The 18973-nt window shown below is 39.3% G+C and overlaps 1 protein-coding gene across 1 annotated transcript in view; it reads left to right on the top strand.

The window, feature by feature from the left end:
- The first annotated feature begins 529 nt into the window (after positions 1 to 529).
- LOC120913478 (mucin-2-like) overlaps positions 530 to 18973 on the top strand; it is a 33558-nt gene continuing 15114 nt past the window's right edge. Inside the window, exon 1 of the mRNA XM_040323442.1 lies at positions 530 to 658. Within this exon, the coding sequence (XP_040179376.1) occupies positions 595 to 658 (64 nt within the window). The 5' untranslated portion in view covers positions 530 to 594. The remainder of the gene's footprint in view (positions 659 to 18973) is intronic.

Below are 18973 nucleotides of genomic sequence, written 5' to 3'. Positions count from 1 at the left end.
TTTTAGGTACATAAAACGTTATTGATCTTCATGTGAACTCATTGGACGTAGATTTTGTTCAACAAATGATTGTAGTTTTCTTTGCTAGTTCCACAGATGAAACTGGCAAGAAGGTGTCATTGGTGTTAGTAACAATGTAAAGACTGCCGTAAGCCTTCACCTCTTACTATATCATTATTTTAATATACATTTTATGACAATAATCATGAGCATCTTTTATGTGTCATAACTACCTACATTATCTAATTATTCTACAGTTTGTCCTGGTTAAAGCTTTGAAAAAGGGCTGTTCCCATAAATTCTACCAGGTAAGAGTCACATCTACTGGGCACTCACAAGAGGATAATTTTTATAGCTCACATGATATAAATAAATAGAATATTCAAAGAATGACAAAAGCCTAAAACCAATTTATTACACATCTCATTTTGAACATTGTCTAATTTCTGTATCTAATTATAAACTGATACTATATTATAATATATGCATATGAGTTATTCTTTGAAGGATATAAAAGAGGCAGGGTTGATGCTGAAGACAATTTTGGACCTCTGCTGTTAGCTCGGATTGCTCCTAGACAATAGCACAAGCATTATGGGACATACAAAGATGCTGATGATTAAAGGATTTCTATTCTTACTTCTGGTGATCAACACGGGTAAGTTGGGGATTTGACTAAGGAAATTAGGTTTCAGAGTTTATTTTATAGATTGAAAATATTATAAAAGCCATAAATGTAATAAATATAGTCTATATTTGGGGCAAAAGTGTTAAACAATTCCTGCAGAAAAATGTATGTAAAATTTTAGTGTACTACAATTTAATATAAGACCAGATTGAGTGGAACAGTTAGATTTAATTTGCATAATATACTTTATATGATTTTAAAAATTAACTAAACTTCATCTTTCAAAAACTTTGAAAGATGTCAATATCAAAGTTTATAGTTTATACTGAGAATTTTGGGGAATTAAAAATTCTAAAATTTTATTTTTAGACAAATCTAAAAACTTAAGAAATCACTGTCTCTTGTGTAGCTTATTTGTTAATTTGCATAATGACCTTTTGAAAATTGAGAATGATCATTTATTGTACAGTCACAAAAGTTACTAAACGGTATTTATTGAATTTTTACTTTTAGAATTTTGCTAATTATTCTTGGGTTATTTCCTTCTAGTATATATTTATTGAATTATTATTTTAAACCGACCATTATTGAATAATTCATTTAAAAAAATGCACATTTAAAAAGAGAGAACTCATTTGTCTTTATATAAAGCATAGGTTTGCATCTGTTATGTGGGAAGTGTACAAATAGGGAAAATAGGACAGAAAAGGGACACTTCATTAATAACCTATTTCTTTCCTTGATTAACTTACTAGCCCTAAACCTAGGACCAGGCTTATGAGTGAGAGGACATTAGTCCATAGTACATGTCTTTTGACTTTGCTGGGAAATGTAGGAAAGACTGTTACAGAGTCCTTTCAATTACAATGCAGCAGGGTCAGCCTTGTCAACTGATGTAGAAAGACTTCAGAGCGATAGTGCCCAGATAATGAAAGAAGTAATTGAGTAATTAAACCTACTGGAAATCTCTCAAGAATAAAATGTTAGTTTTTGGTGGACTGACCCATTAGTCCAATAACTATAGGATTTCATGCACAACTGTAAGAATGTGCCTCATGTAAAAACTATGTTCTAAAGATGTTTTGCTACCTATAACAATCCATGGGCTCCAACTGTAATTTTTACAGTCCAATTTTGAAGCTTCCAGATTTCACAGTGATCTACTTGTCCACACATCAGCAGTGAAAGCCTCCAGTTAATGTGAGGATGCTTGTCTATATAAGTAGAGAAGGGACAGAATCCCAGTAAAGTACACACTATGAGAAAATATAGAAAGAAATATGAAGAACGATCACTCGATTTTTGTATAGTGTGCACACTACTTTCTATACCCAATTCAGATTTTTCAAGTGAAAATTTCTGAAGGACAAACTCTAAAAAAAGTCTTGTACTTGAGCAGAACTAACCTTTTTTTTTTTTTCATGTGTACTGTTTTGTTTTGAAAAAAATGGATACAAAAGACAGAAACAATAAAAAACAAAAAAAAGCTTTTGTTTTTTGAAAATTTTCATACAATTAGCACCATTTTTTTATTACCATCCTCGATTTCGACCGACTGTAAAACATTGAGGAAAACCAGACAATCTTTCAATTTTCTTATAGTGTGTACTGGGAGATTTAACAATTTAAAGACACTTTAAATAACAAAAAATGTATCAGAAGGACTGAAGTTTTTGTTGCAGCTGGAAAAGAAGAAGGGAGGGTAAAGAAGGAATTTTGGTGGGAAGAGGAAGCTTTAAAAATGAATTCCAGTCAAAATGGTTAGTGGTTGTGTTGCTGTCTGTGACCCTATTGGGGAGGGATTTCACAAATCCAAACAATAAAAAAAACTATTTTGTCATTCATTTATCCAAAAAACACCTGTAAATGAAACATTCGATTTGGATACTTGAATGACCACAGACTTTTAGTGCTTTGCAATAGCCAATATAAATAAAAGTATGATCAAAAAGACAATAATTTGAAAACCGTTTTAAGAATGCAATAGAATAACTGAGGAGTAAAAGATAATTAGCAATTGAGTTTGCGAAGAAATTACTTTTTTATAAATTACTCTCACCATTTTAAAAAGTATCAGGTCTGCTCAATGAAGGCATTCCATTGGATTACCATAAAACAGTGAAATTATAATCCAGTGGAATAATTGGAATAATTATCATAGTGGTGACAAATGTATTAAATCTTGGTTACACCCCAAAACAAAAATGTTATGTACATTTTACCAAACTTTAAGTGTGGTAGCTGCTTTAGTGTCTGGCTATTTTCCTTTAATTTCACCTGGTGATCCAGCCAGTAACACCATTCCTGTTTAGGGTGTCTCCACTCTGGTTGGAGGCACAATGGAGACACTTTAGCAGCAGCCATGTCTCGTCTGTGGAGAGGATAATGTTAAATGTGCTGGCAGATTTAGATGAACAGTAAAACCTTTTTTTCCCCATTTGGGATAAAGGTTTTACATAAATGAATAAAAGCTTACCAATGTAAGCAGCCCTGTCACTGGTAAATGGTTTATCTAAACCCTCTAATGCCCTGTACACACGTCTGATGGACCGTTTTCATTGGCCGAACCGATCGTGTGTGGGCCCCATCGTTTTTTTCCCATCGGTGAAAAAAATAGAACCTGTTTTAAAATTTCCTGATGGTTAAAAAACCGAGAGAAAAAAACGATCGTCTGTGGGCAAGTCCATCGGTTAAAAATGAACGCATGCTCAGAATCAAGTCAACGCATGCTCGTAAGCATTGAACTTAATTTTTCTCAGCACGTAGTTGTGTTTTACGTCACCGCGTTGGACACGATCAGATCTTTAACTGATGGTGTGTAGGCAAGACTGATGAAAGTCAGCTTCATCGGCTATCTGATGAAAAAATACATTGGTTGGTTTTCATCAGACAAACCGATCGTGTGTACAGGGCATAACTGACTTACTGGCCAGATCACTAGATGAAAATAAAGGAAAAAAGACAAAAAATAGATCTAATGCAGCAACCACATCTAACAATAGGTAAACTGCAATATAATATATTTACGTTTTTGGGGGGTTTAATACCACTTTAAATTTATCTCACATTTTAAATTTATAAAATTACATTGTGAACTGCAATTAACTGCAATTATATGTAATTTGCCTAGTAATATAGGTATAAATAGAAAATGAATTATTTTTTTAGCCCTACATTCATATTTAAAGAATCTTTAGTGATATATGAGTCAGTAGATGGAACCAATTGACATAATAAGTATATCAATTGGATAACTATTTATCTCAGTTTTTTGTGCATTGACTCACTGCAGAAAAAAATTAACATTCTATAAAATATTTGTTCTGAAGCAGAAAATGAATCATGTCTCATGCAAACTCTTGCTTCAGTATGTTCTGAACACAATTAGCCATTATAAGGAATACACCAGTGAGCCCACTCCCATTTACAGTGTATTCAGATTTTATCAGAAACACAATGTTCCCCAAATTTTCCCCCAAATTTTATTAACACAATAGAAACCCAATTTTCCAAAAAATATATTTTTTTCTGAGTGATCAATGCCCAAATAATCAGATTGGTATGAGTGCAGATTTAAGCCTAGTACACACGATGAGATTATTAGATGAATGATTGGCTATTTTTTTTGCACACTAGTCTCCATATCAAAAATGAATAGGTTACTAAAGTACGAAAATTCTTGTACGACAGAATAAATATATGGAAGTGGTGTAATGTATTTGTATTGTATTTGTGGACAAACTGTACTGTACTGTTTAACCACTTAAGACCTGGACCTTTAGGCAGCTAAAGGACCTGGCCAGTTTTTGCGATTCGGCACTGCGTCGCTTTAACTGACAATTGCGCGGTCGTGCGACGTGGCTCCCAAACAAAATTGGCGTCCTTTTTTTCCCACAAATAGAGCTTTCTTTTGGTGGTATTTGATCACCTCTGCGGTTTTTATTTTTTGCGCTATAAAAAAAAATAGAGCGACAATTTTGAAGAAAATTCAATATTTTTGACTTTTTTGCTATAATAAATATCCCCCAAAAATATATAAAAAAAAAATTTTCCTCAGTTTTGGCCGATACGTATTCTTCTACCCATTTTTGGTAAAAAAAATTGCAATAAGCGTTTATCGATTGGTTTGCGCAAAATTTATATCGTTTACAAAATAGGGGATAGTTTTATTGCATTTTTCTGAAAAAAAAATTTTTTTACTACTAATGGTGGCGATCAGCATTTTTTGTCATGACTGTGACATTATGGCGGAAACTTCTGACAATTTTTACACATTTTTGGGACCATTGTCATTTTCACAGCAAAAAATGCATTAAAAATGCATTGTTTACTGTGAAAATGACAATTGCAGTTTGGGAGTTAACCACAAGGGGGCACTGAAGGGGTTAAGTGTGACCTCATTTGTGTTTCTAACTGTAGGGGGGTGTGGCTGTAGGTGTGACGTCATTGATTGTGTTTCCCTATAAAAGGGAACACACGATCAATGACGGCGCCACAGTGAAGAACGGGGAAGCTGTGTTTACACACAACCCCCCCCTCCCCTCCGGGGACGGATCGTGGGACTCCAGCGGCGATCGGGTCCGCGGCTTCCGCGGTCACGGTCACAGAGCTTCGGACTGGGTCACGGGCGCACGCCCGCGACCCACGGTTGGGCACTTAAAGAGGACGTACCTGTACGTGCTTGTGCCCAGCCGTGCCATTCTGCCGACGTATATGTGCAGGAGGCGGTCCTTAAGTGGTTAAACATAAATCGTACAATCTAGTATTTTCATGTTTGTCTCTTTAGAAAATTTTGGACGAAAGCTGTATACTAATGATCATATTATCATACGATCACTTAGAAAGCTGTATTTTTTGCACAATATTCTATTCGTGTGTATGGGGCTTTAGAGTAGGAGATTCTGACATGCTTTTTTCAATATTCAAACCACAAATTAAAATAAATGATGCAGTACGCTTTCAACACTGCCTATGTAATATTACAAAATAATATATTGTTTAGGAGTTGGTAAAACAAATCATAACCTTTTGAGGATTTTATTTATTATTACTTAAAGTATTTATTAAAAGAGCCCCACCATCTCTTTAATCCATATAGGCTTTTAATGCAACAATAGCGCTGCCTGTAAAATTAGGGCAGTGCTGATCCTTCATCCTTTTTTGAATTGTCATGCTCTTGCGTTTGTCCAAAAAAATTTATAAAAAAGATATAAAAAAAAACTAGAAAGCTAATAAATAAGGTGCCACATATGCTGGAGAAAAAAAGGTGACTCAAAATATGAAAAGGGGCTGGAAAATCAGCAGTAAGCAAAAAATAATGCCCCATTTCCAAATCTGCTGTTTGTTTAAAGCAGAAACATTTTTGGATTTAAAAACTGCTAATGAATGCAGTTATGTATGCATAAAAAAACAAAAAATGTACGAATAAAAAAATAACATGTATTTTTTTTAATACAACTAGTGTAAATGCCTAAATTTTAGTTCACATTAATCTTCTGTACAGCAGCACTCAAACTGGAAGACTTGAGTACAATCTGAAGTACTACAGTTACTTTACTCCTTCACTCTCCAATTAGAGCAAAGGTCATGTCATTTGTCTGCCTGTATTTTAGAAAAAGCTGTGTGAATCTCAGCAATGTATGGGTAGAAATATAAATGTTCTGGTAGGTAAAGCATCTTCAATATATGGTAATCAGTGGAAAAAATTGGATTTTAAATAAAAGAGACTGAAAATACGAGTGTTGTTATATATAAAAAAGAATGATTGAATGTGCTATGCATGTTTTAATATTCTACAACCTCATTTAAAGCATTGTGTATAGAATGCTTTGTAATAACTCATAATCAAAATGATTTATTTATTTATTAATGCATTTATTCAATTTGTCAACAACAAAAAAAAATACTAAGATCATATAACATACTATGATTTTTTTACTGCCACCAACATAATTCTATGACAAAATTCCGTTTTTATTTAAACATGAATATTAAATGCATGCAACAAGCATAAGGAAACAATGCAACTTAAAGCAATATACAAGATAAAAAAGACTATAATCTGCATAAAGACACTCACACAAGGCTTTGCACCTTACCTTCAGGTGTATGGAGACATTCTGATTCAGTTTTAGTTTACACTATTATTCCAAAGCGAAGATTTGCTGACCTGCTTAATTAAATAAAACTGACTCATACGTTATGAAATGCAAAAAGTCATTTACAAGCTTTTCACACTGTGCTCAAACTGCAAAAAAAAATTGTATCTTGGAATACATCTCAGAAAAGCAAAATCCTATAGATAGCCAGTTTTTCTATTATTTTTCGTTTTTTTAAATACTTTTTATTTACTGGCAACAATGACTGAACAGTGTGCATAACTCTTGCTAAATATTACAGGAATGATTTTGCAGAGTGAAGGGAAGGGCTGATGATATGTTCACACTGTCCATGTTAATTTTGCAAATTATGGTCATTTAGAGTAATGTAGGCAGAAATTAGCTTGAATAGAGTATGTTAGGGAACATTGTAAAACAAAATTAAAAAATGACACCCTGCATTTGTGAATGTGCTTCCTTGCAAGGTCCCATTTAAGTCAATTAAACAGGATTGTTTTCAAATATATTCAAGAACATGTAGCAACAAAGGCATGTTAGCACAGTGCATGTTGTTGTGGCGTGTGAAAGAGACACGAAGTGTCCCACAATAGCTGGAAAGCATATGAGTACACATATACTGTACATTACATACACACATGTACAGTACATTTTAAGGGTTCTACCAAACTTTAATGCAGTTTCTTACCTATTTCTATTGTGAAGATACTACTCTAGGCCTTGCCATCACACTTTAGAAAATGATTGCTAAGTGTGAGGATTTGCAGCCTAAGCATCACTTAATATGTAAATTTTGGATGGAATCATATATCGTATGTAGTGGATGACTGGCATTCACCCCTGCAATTCTAATTAGTTGACACAGGAGGCATATGTGTGGAGCGAGTCCGGTTGAAGCACCCCAAACACAGCACACTAAACAAATTTCTAAATTTTAATAGGATGCAGAGCCTCTTTGCCAAATAACTTGCCCATGTTCAGGGTAGGCAGCACTGGTCATTGGCCAGGTCAGAGGCTAATGATTATGTTAGACAATGCATGTTCTTGGCAGGGGTACATGATTTGATCAGGGTAACCAACACAAATACTTGACCAGGTCATATGCTCCCAATCATGGTAATAGGCACAGGTTCTGGGCCAGGTTACATACTAGTGATCACAGTAAACAACATGGGTTTTTAACCATGTTACAGGTAAGATTCAAGGTTTGGGTCACATATCTTTTTGGTCAGGTTTCAGGCCCATGATTTTGGTAGCCAGCACATGTTTTTGGTGAGATCGCAGGCTCATGATCAGATTTGTTAGCATGGGTTCTTAGCCAGGTTAAAGGAAGAATATCTTTTGGTTAGGTCACAGAATCATGATCATAATAGACAGGCTATGCACTTGACTAGGCTACAGGTCTGTGACAGATAGATAGTACATGCTTTGGACCAGGTCATAGGCTCATGATGAAATTTGTCAGAACACGTTTTTAGCCAGGATACAGGCTTATGATGAGGGTAGGCTACACAGAATCTTGCGATACGAGTGTTGCTGGCGCAAGTCAAAACCAAAATTATTCTATAATGGTGGGTGTGCTGCAATCAGAAAAAAAGGGGCAAGACACCCAATGGTGTCTCGTCCTTACAAAGAGTGTGGTATGTGAATTGCGCTCCCCTGGTGGTTAATCTATCGCCACCTACTACTGGGCAATATTTTTGATTATTAACCCCAATACATATTACCTCCGTTGACAATACACCAAATATGTATAAATGTGTACACAGAATCTTGGCCAACCCACAGGCTTGGGAAAAAAGGGTATGCGGCACGAATCAGAGTAGTGAATGTGCAAAGTTAGATCACGAGTCATGTTATAGCATCACAAGTCAAGAGCCTGTGTCAATTAAAGCAGCACAGGGTCACCATTTAGGTATTGGGAAAAGTTGAACAACAAATAAGCAGCAAATGATTAAAACAAACAAGGGATGGGACCAAGCGCCACCTTTACTAAAATAAGTGGTTTGTATGGTTCAGAAACTGTAATGTGTTAAAATGCTGCTAATAAAGACCTTGAGCAGTGCAAAACAGCCTAAAGTGTAACTAAAGGTAAAACTATATATTTTTTTTTTTCATTTTGGATAAAGGGGGAAAAGGGAGGGTTATTACCCCTGACATTTTTTAGGGAATACAAACAACACAACACTATCTCCTGCGCTCGGGGGCTTAGTCTATGAGTAGGTGGTGTAGTCAACCCTTTGGAATAAAATATGGCATGTCAAAGGTCTTGCTGTCCTCCTCAGAACAATGAAATAGAACAATAGAACTGAAGCATATATAAAGAAAAGGAGAGCGCACCGGCCTTGTGCATTACCAAAGATAAAATGTATTGAAAAATATAACAACAAGAGTAATACTCACAAACAGACGTTATAAAAAGGATTATCAGTGCTCCAGCAATTGAAACCCTGCCATTAAACACCTGCAACCTGGACCGGGTGTTAGGAGGAACTGGCTTATGCGTTACGAGGGAAGACCCTCTTCTTCAGAGCCACAGCAATAGTAGACTCTACTATTGCTGGAGCACTGATAAGCCTTTTTATAACGTTTGTTTGTGAGTATTGTTCTTGTTGTTATATTTTTAAATAAATGTTATATTTGGTAATGCACAAGGTCGGTGCGCCCTCCTTTTCTTACTATATTTTTTAGGGAATTCCAGGGTGTCACCAGGGTCACAGAACTAGTGTCACCATTGGAGAAATTCCCCTCTATTGCTTTCTTTGGGGATTTTGTTTTACTTTCACTTTCAATGATAATTGTAAACAGAACAAATAACGAGGGTAAATCTCCTTTATTAGGACCAGAGCCGGTGCAAGGAGCTTTGTCTACTTAGGCGAAAAAATATTTTGCCACCTCTTCACCACACACCATCCTTCTGTCCCACCCACCATTGTGACAGGAGGGCATTTTTTCAAAAGGATAATTTTTTTTTCAAAATAAACAGTTTCATTACATTTTTGTGCACACAAAAAGGATATCATTTCCCCTTCACATTATTTCTCTATAGATCAGGGTTCCCAGAGTCCCCCCCCTCCCTTACACCAGAGTGCTACCCCTTACATAAGGGTCCCCCTCTACATCAGAGTTCCCCTCCCTTAAATTAAATTCTCCCCAGCAATTCCCTCCTTATATCAGAGCCCCCATTTGTTTCCCCTTACACCCACAGATTTTCTTATACATCAGAGTCCACATAATTCCTCTATTCATTAGAGTCCCCGCTTAAATCAGGTTTCACAGAGCCCCCTTTACATTAGAGTTATATCAGATTCCTCAGAGTTCTCCTTTACACTGTAAGGGGGAACTCTGAAGACTCTATTGTAGGGGCAAACTCTGGGGACTCTGATGTAAGAGGAGTTCTGATTTAAGGGGGAATGCTGGGGACTCTGATGAAAGGGGGAATAATGTGGACTCTGGTGTAAAAGAGATCTCTGTAAGGGGGGTCTTTGATCATCAGAGTTCACAGAGTCCCCCTTACATCAGAGTCTTCAGAGATTCCCTTACATCAGGATTCCATTCTCTCTTGTACTGCCGTTCCCCAGTCACCCACAGTGTATGGCACTACAAGTCTCAGCATAGCAGGCTGTCATACTTCAGTCCCACACAGAGGGCACTGCAAGTTCCAGCATAGTAGGCTGCCATTCCTCATTGAGGCAGCCCACTATGCTGGGGTTTGCAGTGTCCTCTGTAGGGCAGTGCGATATGGCAGCCCACTATGCTGGCACTTGTAATGCCTTCTGTGAGGATTCCTCAGTCTCCCACAGTCTAGAGCACTACAAGTCCCAGCATAGCTGACAGCCATATCTCAGTCCCCTTCAGAGGGCACTCCCAGCATAGTGGGCTGCCATTCCTCAGTCCTGGCTCTCCAAATTAGGCAGGATTTCCCTGTGTAAACCATAGATTTTACTGCCCTCCTCCTCCTGGCACCCTCAGGTGTCTGCTTAAGCTGCCTATGGCTCATGCTGGCCCTCCACATACCGCCAACCTGATCACACCCCCACCCCACATACCTCAACGCCTCTGATCACACCCCCAGACCCTTCCATTCTAATCATACTACCCATCCTGATTACCTGCCAAATACCCCCCTCCTCCACTACACACACCTTGGGTTTAACAATATCCCCCATATCTCTCCAGTCCTGCAGCTCCTCTAGATGGCATCAGTGTCGGGCATCCAGGGCAAGGATGATTAGCTGTGTCCCGGCAGTTAGGAGAAGATCTCCTCCAGGATCTCAGGTGGTGGGGGTGGTGGCGGCGGAAGCTGCAGCAAAGAGGAGCGTGGAGCCTCCTCCACCCCTCATATCTGGGCGCATACTGCCATCCTTGAGATTGCCTGAAAGCAGGACCCATCTTTGCATACACCTGGGATCTGCCTACTGCTCTGACCTACTCGACATCCTTTGATTCATTCTGACAGAGGGGTAAGCTCACCACCTCGCTGAGCCTCACTGCGCTCTCCTGTTCTCCCAGCAGCTTAAATAGCAGGCAAACTAAAACTTCCACTCTGCACCCTCTCTCCTACCGGGAACACTGTGGAAGTTTTAGTTTGGCTGCTGGGAGGACAGGTATTTTAAAAACCTGAATCGCTAGCATAGTGGCTTGGGATATGGATTTTACTGCAAAACCACAAGCTCAGCGCCCTAAGATGGCTGCCTATGCTGCCTTATGGTGGCACCGGCCCCGATGGAGATACAGACAGCGATAAAAACTGAAGGTGTTCTAATCCCTCTCCACTCTATCCAAAAAAAAAAAGGTTTGCCCTTTTCTAGAAATGGCACTACACATGAGCATGTGTGCACTGAGACATGTATATTGCATGCCTTTAAACACCCTGACAAACATGAAAAAACATTGTGATATATACTGTATATTTTAAAATTAAATCATTTACTAAAATATTGGCATCTAATTTTATTATGGTAATAAATGTAAAGCGCACTGTCAAAAATAAGTGCATAAGCTCATAAGCTTATATAAATGTACCATGTGCAAATAAACAGTTGATGCAAAATTACAAAAAAAAAGTCTTGAAGTAAATGAAAAGATTCTGGTGCAAAGAACTTCTAATTAGTGGATTCATAATCTGGTTATATTAAAAACAAGCGTATAGTTTAATTATTCTGTGCTCACCCAACTAACAATGCAATCAAAACCATAAAATTGTTATGTGAAATAAGAAAGTGATAAAAAAAGAAAAAAAAATATATATATATATGTATGCTGCTATCTCCAAGAATTAAAAACTCAATTCATAACATACTGTGTATATATATATACTGTATGTATATATATATATATATATATATATATATATATATATATATATATATATATATATATACACACACACACACACAAAAAGAGATTGCGCAAAAACCCAAACATATCAATACATAATCGTGCAAACGCAATATACAATGTGAATGAATGAACTAATATATCAAGTGAGTAGGATAATCAATAATTGATTAATTAATTATTATTGTGTTAAAAAGACATAAAAAAGGGGTACATTTAAGATAAAATAATCCACAAGGAATACGTATGTTTAAAAAAGCCCCAACAGAAACAAAAATGTATTCGAAACCAGGTGATAATGAAAGCAACTTCTGATGCTGCCCTTCACAATCTGCAATGGCGACTTGTCAAATGCTTAGAATCTGGAGGGAGAAGTGAGCTAAAAAAAAGCCAGATGGCCTCTTACCAAATTTGATGAACCCCAAATTATAGGGGTCAAACTCGCCTAGTATCAGCAGTAATCAGCTGTGATGTTATAAAAGGGTTTACAACCCCTTTAAGTTACCAGATGACTTGGGTAGCATTGTACATATTGGGCTAGATTCAGGTAGCCCTGCGTAATGTTGTGTGGGCGTAACGTATCTCCGATACGCTACGCCGCCGTAAATTAGGGCGCAAGTTCCGTATTCAGAAAGAACTTGCGCCCTAAGTTACGACGGTGTAACGTATGTGCTCCGGCGTAAGCCCGCCTAATTCAAATTTGGATGAGGTGGGCGTGTTTTATTTAAATTTAGTGTGATCCCACGTATTTGACGTTTTTTACGAACGGCACATGCGCCGTTCGTAAAAGAATCCCAGTGCGCATGCTCAAAATTCCGCCGCAAATCGTCAATGCTTTAGACGTGAACGTAACTCACGTACAGCCCTATTCGCGAACGACTTACGCAAACGATGTAAAAATTTCAAAATTCGATGCGAGAACGACGTCCATACTTAACATTGCGTACACCTCATAATAGCTGGAGCAACCTTATGCCGAAAAAGCCTAACGTAAACGACGTAAAAAATAGCGCCGGGCGTACGTACGTTTGTGAATCAGTGTATCTACCTAATTAGCATATTCCTCGCGTAAATCGACGGAAGCGCCACCTAGCGGCCAGCGTAAATATGCAGCCTAAGATAAGACACTCATGCCAGTCGGATCTTAGGGAAATCTATGTGTAACTGATTCTATGAATCAGGCGCATAGATACGACTCTGCAACTCAGAGATACGACGGCGTATCTGGAGATACGCCGTCGTATCTCCTACCTGAATCCGGCCCACTGTATTTTATTCCTAATGTGGAGTTCTTTTTTAGACTTGCTTAGTATTCCTGGTTGTCAGGGATAGATTGTTACTGAGACAAGTCCTTCTGCAGCAAGCAGTAAAACTGTGTACCGTTACCTCCCTTGTACAGTATTTCTTGCTGCGGGTTTGCTGCAAAGCCAGTGTCACCTCATCCTAGTAGCCAGTCATTGCAAAGAAGGTAATGGGGCACAGCTGAGGTAAGCGTTTTTCTTTCAGGTGCATTGGAAGTGAACTATGGACTCTCGCCATTGAGTCGCACCGGAATGGCAGGCATCATGCACTGCCTAAATTGGGTCTGTGCCACTCATGCCTAGGCAGGCAAGCCCTGTAGCTGGCCATACACGTGTTTCCACTCACCCTGTGAAAAGGGTTAATGAGCAGTCCTCTTGAGATTTTTCTAAAGAGAAGATACGGATGAACATGACTGCAAGAATGCTGCCTTGTTCAAGCAACCAAGGATAAATAGGACAACACCTAACAGGTTGTCACATTCCTTAAGCCTGTGGTCAATACACTCTAAAGAAGTGTTTTCACTCACCCTGTGAAGGGGTTGCTGAGCAGTCTTTAAAGCTTTGCCAGGCAAACCGTCCTCTTCAGACTCTCCCAAAGAGAAGACACAGACAAACATGACTGCAAAAATGTTGCCTTGTTCAAGCAACCAAGGATAAAGATGACGACACCAAAGAGGTTGTCACATTCCTTAAGCCTGTGGAGTGTTTCCATTCACCCTATGAAAGGGTTACCGAGCAGTCTCCAAGCCTTCCCAGGCAAAAACAATCTTCTTCAGACTCTTTGAAAGAGGTGATTTGGATAAATATGACTGCAAGAATGCTGCCTTGGTTAAGCAACCAAGGATAAAGATGAAGATGACACCTAGCAGGTTGTGACTTTCATTAAGCATGTGGCCAATACACTCTAAAGGAGTTGTTTATCCTCTCCCTGTCAAGGGACAGGATCCAGGAAATTTGCACATGTCTCCTACCTAGCTCCTATAAAGTATGGGCTGTCCATCCTGCTCTGCTGGGGTGTTGTCCCTCTGTTTACATGCTAAATGCATCATTTATCAGGGAGCCCCTCTGCTGGTCTCTGGGGCGGCATATGAGGTGTAAATCAATTTTAATGGGGAAGCTGTGCAATATCATGGCTGGATTGGACACTTGCCTTATTTCAGGGATACTGGGCTTTCTTTTGGATGAGGCACTGCACTGCTGCTTACTAGTCATTGAACAAGCTTCTGCAGAAAAACAAATGCCAACCCCAAATAAAGACCAGCGCTACCAAAGAAGGTAGGGGACAGTGCCCGTCTGCTTTCTAGGCAAGCAGCCCTTTCAGCCTCTTCCAGAGAGAGATGCGGATGAACATGACTGGATGAATCCTGCCTTGTTCAAGCAATAAATGATGGAGATGACGATGATCAAAACACTGTCACAATTCATTAAGCATGTTGTCAAAACACTCTAAAAGAGTTGTTCGAACTCCCCTTTTACAAGAGTCATCTGTTCTGTCAAGGTCCAGTTTTCCTTCCAAAACCAGTAACTGATCCTTGAGAGATTTCTCGGGTCAACCAACCTTCTTCAGACTCTTCCAACGAATAAGATACAAGTGAAGATAACTGTCAGGAAAGGTTCCATCCGCTGGTAATATCTATCATTTGGCATGCAGTACTGAGGTCCACCAGCAGGTGTCTTCTGGCAGTTTTGAACTGTCAGGGGAACTTCTCCCTGCTGGTGTTATGTCATCCTTGGGCCGCAGTACTGGCGTCAACCAGCGGATGGATCCTGGCAGTGTGGAGCAGACAGCACCTTTTGCACTTAGGTGTGACTTGAGGCCAATTACAGGCATTCCTATAAATACCGGGCAAGTGCAAACATACCTTGCCCTGGTATCGTGCTCGTGCCCTGCTCTGTACCTGCTGCCTGATTATCTGAACCTGTTCCTGAAATCTGCTACCTGAGTTCCTGATCCTGTCTCCCTGTCCTGACCATCCATCCTCTCCCTGTCCTGTGTTCCTTACCCCATCTGCTGATCTCCCTGTGTATGACCTTGGCCTGGCTAACGTTTATGTTTCTGGAATATCCCATTGTCCATCTGCCCATCTGCTGTGTATGACCCTGGCCTGGCTATTGTTTATAATTCTGGCATTTCCCATTTATTCTACATATCTGTCTGTTGTTATTTGTGGGTCTCTGTCTGTTGGTTGGTTTGTTGCACTGTGTCATATTGGAGGTGGTTGTATTTATATTATTCACTTACCTAAAAAAATCATTATATTTTCACGTATATGTGTTTGGTGTTCCTCTGTTGCTAGCCACACAGTTCTGGTCACACCTGGTACATGACAATAACCTTCATCCAGTTTTTCTAGTGAGATGCCTCAAGATAGGACAACAGTGGAAGTATTTTTCAAGTGTCTCCGAAGACTACTTTGCAATTTCCCTATGGTGACTGAATTAAGGCTCATTCTAGAGGAATGGAACAAAAAAGTATGTTTTCACAGCAGATGTCAAAATGATGACTTTGTGAAGAGAGAGGCATCAAGCATTTGGAGTCACCCCCTTTGGTCGGTGTGTCCCTTATGGGTTTGAATAGATACATAACTTTACCATTAAAAGATGATGTGGCCTTCAAGGCAGAACTCATCACTGCATTTGTTCTTAAAAAATTAAGCTTAAATTGACGGCAAGGTTTTGTGATTGTGGATAGTCTGGCTTCCTGCCTCAAGATACAGTACATGTCTGAGTTGGCGGCTGGTGAATAAAGAACAGGGTCATCTGACCCCTACACAGTCGTTCTGTAATTAGAAGCCCAACTAATTATGGTTCAAAGTATGCCTTTCTCTGCTGCTAGAGAACATACCGGTGGTAAGGTACTGAATTGTCCTCTTTTCACTACAGACCCCCACAGCACAGGGTTGTCAGGAGGAGACCCTTGTCCCAATCAACATGGATACAAGGTACTTTTAGGTGCCCAAAAGCACCCCCCCCCCATGCTTAGGGCATGTGGCCTAGTATGGTTGCTCATTGGCCCTTTCCTGACAGGCTGGTGCTCAGAGTCTTGTATAGATTTGGGGGGGGGGGGGCGCACACCGTTTTTTTTAATTTAGAAATGTAATTCTGGCTGCAGCATGTTCTATACATGTTACACATGTGCCACTTTACAGGCAGACTAAGGGGACCCCCAAGCACTATAGTTAAAGGATTTTTTTTTATTTTTATTGTTGCACTTTAAGCATCATTAAAATCACTGCTCCTTTTAAGAATTTTTTTTTATTTATTTATACATGTCCCCCAGGGCAGTACTCGGACCCCATAACCTTGCCAATTACTTTCATATAAGCCTTCAAAATGGGCATTTTTGATTTCTTGTGTTCGGCTCCCATAAACTTTAATGGAGTTTGCGGTTCAGGACAGAACTGTTGACCTGTTCGGGAGTTTTGCTGCAAACTGAACAGAGGGATGTTTGGCAAATCTCTATTTGGCTATTTGTCTTCAATAAAGTGGATTTTTCAGAAGTGTAGCCATCCGGAACCCTTTTGTTTCTTAGGCCAAAGTGTATTCTGCTTTATTTCTTTGGTAAAAACACAATTCAGTGTACCGTATATTATTTAGTCTGTAGGAAAGTTATAGAGTCCACAAACTATGGTGTATATACATATATGTGAAAATTGATCAATCCTGATGTACTGATGGCTTCATGTATTGACGGCATCTTATTTCTTGAGACCCAAAATATCCCCCCATTGACCACTTTTTGTAAAGTACACAGTCCAAGGTATTTAGTAAGAGGCATGGCAAGTTTTTTAAAGATGGAATTTTTTGTCACAATTCTTTTGAAAACTGAAGAAATTTTCCAGTTTGCACAATTTTTACATACTGTCACTAGGGATGGGCGACCGGTTCGGCCCGAGCATAACTTCAGGCTGAACTTTGGTTGCTTGGATATTTGGGCAAACAACGAACAATATGCAGAGTTTGGGGCAAATTCGAAAGCTGCAGAACCACATTAAAGTCTATGAGACACTAACATGAAAAACCAAAAGTGCTAATTTTAAAGGCTTATATGCAAGTTATTGTCATAAAAAGTGTTTGGGGACCTGGGTCCTGCATGTATCAATGAAAGAAAAAGTTTTAAAAACTAATGTTTTCCGGGAACAGTGATTTTAATAATGCTTAAGGTGAAACAATAAAAATGAAATATTCCTTTAAATTTCGTGCCTGAGGGGTGTCTATAGTATGCCTGCAACGTGGCACATTTTTTCCGTGTTTAGAACAGTCCAGCAGATTTTCGAAAGGAAAAACTTATATTTTTGTTGTATAATCTTTATTTTATATTTTCAAATTTGCAAAATAACATACATAGAGAAAAACAAGACACAAACAATAGGTGCCTAGGGGGCACAGAGAGGAACAAGGGGATGCATTGGGTTACAAAAAGAAAGAAACCTTTGATACCGGTATCTAGCTTCATATGACTTCATCAAGTTATACAATAGAGGGGCACTCACATATAGAATACAACACCACGATTGCTGTATCCATTATAACCCAAAGTGAAACAGTGGGGGAAGAAAAGAGGGGGGATGGGCATAGCTAAAAACAATGAACCTAACAATCAAGTAGCACAACAGCAGTGGGTGTAAGTCCGTAACCTTTATAAACCTTTTTAAAGAGTTTGTGGCATGCAGGTCTCACCCTCCACGAACTTATGTACTATCCTTCTCTAATCAGCCTGCCTGGGGGTGGCAAGATGGTGTCTGCATCATGTTAGACGTATAATGTATTCAAGTGGCCCAAATAGCATGGAAGTTATCATAACTGTCCTTGTACTTCGCCATCCTCTCCTCTGCTGCCATAAAAGAGTTGAGCAACTGCACCCAGTTGGGTCGCCCCTGAACATAGGCAGACTTACAATGTATCAGAATCAGACACCGGGCAGCATTTAAGAGGCGTGGAAGAATCGATTTACGGTAAAGGCTGAGAGGAGTGGATGGCATGCACAGCAAGAACTCCAATGGGGAATCTTGTAAATCCACATCCAAAATAATTTTTATCTGGGCCCTGATATCCTGTCAGAAGGACCGAAGCCTCGGGCATTCCCACCAAATATGTAGGAAGGTGCCCCGAAGATGATATAGATGACTCAGCTGAGTCCCCGTAAATGTATGCTGCAGGTCCCTCTCCCATACCCATATTTATTTTGGCTTAGCCTGGGACTCTGCAGACTGCAACATCTCATAGAGCACAGAAATAGAATGAGGAATGGGGTCCAAGGAGACTTGCTCATGTAAAAACCTCCCACATTGCGTCTCCCTATCTCTTGCCCACGTGCAAGTGATGGCACAGGCTGTGACAGCAGTCCCTGTGCATTTAGTGTATCCCATAGACTCAGCACATGGACAGAGACTGGAGACACAAAATCCAAAAGGCCTCGGCAGTCCTGGCGGAGCCACGAAGCCTGAGACAAGTCAAGGGGCACCCAAGATTTAGTGGTAGTATGATGCTGCCAGTTGAGAATCCTCTGCAAGGCAACCACCTCATAGTACCCTCGTATGGCGAGGACCCCCAGCCCCCCTAAATTCTTAGGACACTGCAGTGTGTGG

Source organism: Rana temporaria, chromosome 9, assembly GCF_905171775.1.
Source record: "Rana temporaria chromosome 9, aRanTem1.1, whole genome shotgun sequence".
Taxonomy (NCBI): Eukaryota; Metazoa; Chordata; class Amphibia; order Anura; family Ranidae; genus Rana; species Rana temporaria.
This window is presented reverse-complemented; position numbering and strand designations above follow the sequence as displayed.